At 46.4% G+C, this 6,985-nt stretch overlaps 1 protein-coding gene across 1 annotated transcript in view; it reads right to left on the bottom strand.

Annotated features, from left to right (window-relative positions):
• The window catches only part of LOC126986792 (uncharacterized), a 255,802-nt gene that overhangs the window by 2,407 nt on the left and 246,410 nt on the right, over positions 1 to 6,985 (bottom strand). Inside the window, exons 10-13 of the mRNA XM_050843162.1 lie at positions 3,108 to 3,191; positions 1,225 to 1,441; positions 663 to 802; positions 161 to 379 (exon numbers count right to left, since the gene is read on the bottom strand). Coding sequence (XP_050699119.1) covers positions 161 to 379; positions 663 to 802; positions 1,225 to 1,441; positions 3,108 to 3,191 — 660 coding nt within the window. The remainder of the gene's footprint in view (positions 1 to 160; positions 380 to 662; positions 803 to 1,224; positions 1,442 to 3,107; positions 3,192 to 6,985) is intronic.

Genomic DNA, 6,985 nt, shown 5'->3' with positions numbered 1-6,985 from the left:
AATTGCAAAATTAATATGTGTAGTAAGAACTTATCAGTGTTCCTTCTCACAATATTTGGATAATTTTTATATCCGATCATGTTAAAGTCTGAAAAAAGGTGTTCTTACTTTTATGTCATGTGGTCTGCATGGGATGAGGAGAAGCAACATGATCCCTTACCTGGATGAGGTGGCCGAGGTGTAGGCGGTTGAGCAGCTCCTCCAGGGTGCGGGAGCGACCCCGGCGTGGTGTGGTGCCCCTTCTGGCACGGCTCTTGCGGACAGGACGCTCCACCTCCTCCTCCACCAGGATAAACTTGAAATGCCCAACTCTGCCATCCACACAGCCCTTCCACAGACCAGATGGGTTCTTGGCAATGAGGTTGATGGTGTCTCCCTTCTGTGGGGTCAGAAGGCAGGTTGTGTATGAGGCTCACTAGTAAGAGCTCTCTGTACAGAGCTCTAAAATTTAGTCTGGTACTGAAGTGGTATTACTGTATTACTATATGAGACTGACAGTGGTGTTTCATCTTTTAATATATAGAAATGACACATGATACAGGAACTGAATGAGAAGCACAGATAAAGGAGTCTGTTGGTTTATAAAACTCAAACCTGTCAACACTGATTTATGCAACTAAGATACGTAGCACTGTAGCTACGTTCCCTTCTTTTTCCCTCACCTTGAACTTGAGTGCGTCCCTGTCATAGGGCGAGGGCTGATAGTCCACCAAGGCCCGTGCCCGGCCGATGAAGGGCCCCGTGTAGGGCTCGGCATCCTCCCCTGACAGGGAAGAGCGGTTGCTTCCTGAGGGTGGCACGGCTGTAACCACCAGGCATGGGTTAGTTGGCTGCGACACTCAATGGGATTTTCTCATCAACATTGAACAATTCAGATTAAGTACTATCATTATTAAACAGTTCCTGACTGCTGTCTGATCACTGATATTATTATCTATTAGATTTAATGGGCTAGAAAATCAAATCATGCATATTGATATTGAGGATTGAAAAAACATAAAAAAACATAGCAGCACTGATGATGATGATGATGATGATGGGAATGATGATTATGGTGGTTGTGAAAATAACTGAAAGTGATGGAAATGTTAATGATAAAAGGATGATGAACAAGTGGCTGATGATGACAACAGTGACTGCAGTGTAGGATGACTATGATGCTGGTGACTCACAACTATTGTGACGGTGACACAAAAGTCGTTTACAAAACTGTCCCTTCCTCACCTGGCGGGGCTGCTGTGGGGATGCTCTCACAGGAGGCAGCTGTGGTGTGAGGAGTCGTCCCAGGGGTTGAGAGGGATGCTCCAGGCCGCTCCATGGCACCAAGGGGGCCTGGGGAGCTGGAGGTGCTGCCCCGTGGACTCTTCAGGCGAGAGATCTTCTTCTGCATGTCCCGGCGGAGGCCTCGCATGCGTCCCACCAGGGAGGCTGAGCCAGTCCTCTGAGGGAGAAGGGCGTGTGAGGTAAAGTTTGTGGAGATGAGAGGAAAACCTGACTAAATTTTCCTACACAAGACACTGTAAGGCATTTGTCTATCACACCGTGTCTTAGATGTGTGAGGCCGAGTTTGTTGAGCCGAGACAAGCTTCTGACTAACCTTTGCTACACACCACACTGTGAGGCATTTATCTACCACACTGTAAGCATTGAAAGTGTCAGGTAGTGTTTGTTGAGCTGAGACACAAGCCTTTGACTAACCTTTGCTACACATCATACTGTAAGGCATTTACCTACCACACTGTAAGCATTGGAAGTGTCAGGTAGTGTTTGTTGAGCTGGGACACGAACCTTTGATTAACGTTTCCTACATAACGCATTGTAAGGCATTTATCTACCACACTGTCAGGCCAAAATAGATTAGCTGATATGCCCCTCTGACTAACCTTCACCACATAACAGTACAGTGCAAGGTTTCCGTCAAATATATGATTAATTAATTCATTAGCCGTGTTTGTTTAGGTGACAGAGACAGGGTATCCATAACATCATTTTGCAAGGTATCATACATAGGAATTCATGTCAGGAGGAGTAAGTAGTGGGCTTTTTTTTATATTTTTCTTTACGCCCTTGAACTGTCTCCTTAGCTGTAAAATAAAAATAATAATAAATAAATAAAAAAAAAACTATCTGGTCTTCTATATCCCTGCCCCGGTAAGCAATATCATGTAATTAATGAAACTTGTGAAATCTATCTATCAAACCATTTATCATCTGCTTACATACTCATCTATCTATCTATCTAATTCAGGGGCAGCAAGTAGCAGGCTTTTTTTTATTATTGTTTCCTTTTTTTGTTCCCTTGAGCTACAAATATGTCTATCTGTCTATCCATATTTCATTTTCCAATTATCTAGCTACAAATCTATCTATCTATCTATCTATATTTCATTTTCCACTTATCTAGCTACAAATATGTCTATCTATCTATCAATATTTCATTTTCCACTTATCTAGCTACAAATATGTCTATCTATCTATCTATATTTCATTTTCCACTTATCTAGCTACAAATATGTCTATCTATCTATCAATATTTCATTTTCCACTTATCTAGTTACAAATCTATCTATCTATCTATCTATATTTCATTTTCCACTTATCTAGCTACAAATCTATCTATCTATCCATATTTCATTTTCCAATTATCTAGCTACAAATCTATCTATCTATCTATCTATATTTCATTTTCCACTTATCTAACTACAAATCTATCTATCTATATTTCATTTTCCACTTATCTAGCTACAAATCTATCTATCTATCTATCTATATTTCATTTTCCACTTATCTAACTACAAATCTATCTATCTATATTTCATTTTCCACCTATCTAACTACAAATCTATCTATCTATCTATCTATATTTCATTTTCCACTTATCTAGCTACAAATCTATCTATCTATCTATCCATATTTCATTTTCCACCTATCTAACTACAAATCTATCTATCTATATTTCATTTTCCACTTATCTAGCTAAAAATGCCGTGTTTCCCGCCATAACGAGCTTTCCCACGCACATCATGAATATCCCAAGACCTGACACTGTTCCTCCGTGATAAATATTCAACAGGAAACAAACGCTAGTTAAAGGGAGATGTGCTGACCTCCGCCTCGTCCTGTTCCTCGTAGTCTGATGAGTGGGAGGGAGATTGGCCATCCTCGCTTCCGCCACTCATGCTGCTGCGACTCTGGAACAAAAAGACAACCATCAGCACACAGCCAAAGTCAGCACACAGGGAAACGTATGGAAAAGATTGGAAAGTTGGAAAGTTTCGTTTAGTCGGCGCAACATCCGATTGAAAAAGGAACACAGTAAGGAAGAGAGAAGGAGAGAAGGAAGGGGGGAAGGAAGAATGGATGGAGAGGAGGAAGGAGTGAAGGAAGAATGGATGGAGAGGAGGAAGGAGTGAAGGAAGAATGGATGGAGAGAAGGAAGGAGAGAAGGAAGAATGGATGTAAATAAAGACGGATGGAAGGAAGGAAAGGAATGACGAAAGAAAGAAATAAATGAAGGAATTACAGAAGAATGAAATAGTACAGCATTATGAGTCAGCCTCGTGAATCACATACGTAGAAGTGTTACCAGCAGCATCACCTCAGCATTCAGCACACTCAGCATTGCGCATAGTTAAGCCACACAAAGTTCAAAGCATCACTACAGAGCTATATGGCGGCTTCACACACTCCGCCTTTAAGGAACGGTACGCCAGGTTCAGACTCAAAGGTTTCTCCTCATTGTATGTTGAATTACTCCTTTCAAACACACATGACACCGCCGCAGCCTCCCGCATCCATGTTAGTATTCTCGTTTCTCGCCCGCATCCATATTAGTATTCTCGTTTCTCGCCCCCATCCATGTTAGTATTCTCGTTTCTCGCCCCCATCCATGTTAGTATTCTCGTTTCTCGCCCCCATCCATGTTAGTATTCTCGTTTCTCGCCCGCATCCATGTTAGTATTCTCGTTTCTCGCCCCCATCCATGTTAGTATTCTCCCATCCATGTTAGTATTCTCGTTTCTCGCCCCCATCCATGTTAGTATTCTCGTTTCTCGCCCCATCCATGTTAGTATTCTCGTTTCTCGCCCCCATCCATGTTAGTATTCTCGTTTCTCGCCCGCATCCATGTTAGTATTCTCGTTTCTCGCCCCCATCCATGTTAGTATTCTCGTTTCTCGCCCCATCCATGTTAGTATTCTCGTTTCTCGCCCCATCCATGTTAGTATTCTCGTTTCTCGCCCCCATCCATGTTAGTATTCTCGTTTCTCGCCCGCATCCATGTTAGTATTCTCGTTTCTCGCCCCATCCATGTTAGTATTCTCGTTTCTCGCCCCCATCCATGTTAGTATTCTCGTTTCTCGCCCCCATCCATGTTAGTATTCTCGTTTCTCGCCCCCATCCATGTTAGTATTCTCGTTTCTCGCCCCATCCATGTTAGTATTCTCGTTTCTCGCCCCATCCATGTTAGTCTTCTCGCTTCTCGCCCCATCCATGTTAGTATTCTCGTTTCTCGCCCCATCCACTCGTTTCTCGCCCCCATCCATGTTAGTATTCTCGTTTCTCGCCCCCATCCATGTTAGTATTCTCGTTTCTCGCCCCATCCATGTTAGTATTCTCGCTTCTCGCCCCATCCATGTTAGTATTCTCGTTTCTCGCCCCCATCCATGTTAGTATTCTCGTTTCTCGCCCCCATCCCTCCCTCCCTACACCCGCCACGCACACACTCTGCTCTTTCGCGTCGATCTAACTGACGATTAAAACGATTAAAACGTGTGATTTATGTAAAGTTTCACGATCCATTACAGAGTTGAAGGTCAATGTTATAGGGGAAATATACAAGATGCAGTGTGTGTGTGTGTGTGTGTGTGTGTGTTCTGAGGTTGAAACTGCGCCTTTTCACTCCCCGGCTGGAGGTGGAGCTGGACCGTGGCTGGACACTACTGGAGTTTACAGTGACGTCTTCGCGGGGTGAGGTGTGGGCCAACGTGCCAGATAACCGTACTCAGAGCATCGTATTTTTCGGTTTCTGACCCATAACTATTAACAAGAAACACCAATTCAGTTAACCATTTCAACGACAACTATATATGAAACCAGTTAAAGGGGCAAAGGAGACAGTTTTGGGGGTTGACAATCGGCAACCATAAGAGGCTGAACACGACCATCTGGCGTCGTTGGTGTGGGCTGCAGCACGGCGTTGAGGCACGACACTGCACAGTAACCATTTAATTAGTTCCTGATAAATCCTGACACTTATAAATATCACTGGGCACACCGTATAATATTTCACACCCAAGGGCAATGTCGCAAGTGTCTCTCAACGCCATCATGACAGTTATCGATGACAGAGCTATTCTGGCGAGGCGAGGAGCGGCCGGCAGTACCCAGACAGCGGGGCATCGATGCCTGACAAGGGAGAGGAAGTCACCTGCCGCTGTCTTGAGGTAATTGGACAACTAAATGACTGAAAAGGCCGCCATCTTAACGGAAAAGCAGATAGAGACGGAGACAGCTTGCACGGGGGCTCCTGCTGGTGCAAGGAGTTGATCGGTTGTTTGCCGTCAACTCCCCTTTAGGCCGAGCCTCGAGGGAGACACGACCAGCGGCGGACAAGACCATGGCGGTGACCAATATGGGAGGTAGGGGTGGAGGGGAAGGGAAAACAATACCGACAGGGCGAGGCATTCCACATAAAACATCAGGTGTGTGTGGGGTGGAGTGGGGTGGGGTGGGGGGTGATATAGCTCGTCCCGGCAAAGGAGTCATATAGGTATCTACGTATATACATCCAACTGACGTTAAACACCTGATCGGGAAGACACGGAAGTAGGAAAGCTCTCCCGAATATCTGTAGTGAAGCTGCTCTTTGCTGGGCGTTTCCATCGTGACAGCAACGGCGGCGGCAGAAAAGTCAAGGTCGCGATAGGCAACGGGGAAGGAAAGGGGGAGGGGGAGAGAGAGAGACAGCATCACTTTTCCTTTTGCGACGAATTCCTTCAAACCATTCCTTCAGTGAGCCGCCTCCCCTGCCTCCTCCTTGTCTGCAGGTTGACTTCAATAGCCCGTAAAAGCCTTCGAGTCCAGACTGACGTGGAACAAGCGAGCCCCGTCATGTATAAACACCACCTGGGAAGGCAGTGCAACTTTTAGCCACATGATAAATACAGGCTGTCGGGGCACGCTAGGGCTGTGTGACGGCTGCTAATTAATAAGTCTCTCAAAACAACAGTAAAATTTAGAACATAATCAATATACTGACTCGCGCATCTCTCGGCCGCGTTCAATGCATCCGCCGCCCACGACCTCGCCTCAACACGTCCTGCACGAGGGAGGAGGCGGCTCGCAAACGGCGGGATGACGAGTGCAAAGTATTTTTATTTTCCTTTTCTAATGTCATCGAGATTTCGCGAGAGGGGGAGCGAGATGAATGGGTGGGGGGAGCACAACACTTTCCTGGGAAGGGTTTCATCTCTCTCTCCTTTCCTTCCTTATATATATGTTTCCTCTCTCTCCCCAGATCAAATAAGTCTCCCCTTTGCCTCCCCCCAACTAACACACACACACACACACACACACACACACACACACACACACACAGGCCATGTGCCGCCACGCCCAACACCTGTCAGCCGCCTCACGATAGTGATAGTGAGCGTCGCGTCGCGTCACGTCACGTCACGTCACGCTGCTGCCCTGTCAAGCGTTCCTGGCAGGGTGAGATGCCGCGATAAGGAGCACTGTTGAAGGGGAAGGGGTGCGGGTGACTGATGGCTGGTGGTGGGTTGGAGGGGGGGCGTGAGTGATGGGTAACACGGGGGAGAGTGAGATATGGATAGCAGGGGTGGCGTGAGTGACGGGAGGGGTGGGGAAGGAAGGGTGGAGCAGCGGGGCACTCACGGAGACGCGAGACCTTGAGGCGGAGGCGGAGGTGGAGCCCGAGCGGGGACGTAGCTGGCCGAAGATCCGCCCCAGCAGTCCCTTGCCC

Source organism: Eriocheir sinensis, chromosome 63 (genome assembly GCF_024679095.1).
Source record: "Eriocheir sinensis breed Jianghai 21 chromosome 63, ASM2467909v1, whole genome shotgun sequence".
Taxonomy (NCBI): Eukaryota; Metazoa; Arthropoda; class Malacostraca; order Decapoda; family Varunidae; genus Eriocheir; species Eriocheir sinensis.
The sequence above is the reverse complement of the archived record's forward strand: the minus strand, read 5'-3'. Positions and strand labels throughout refer to the sequence as shown.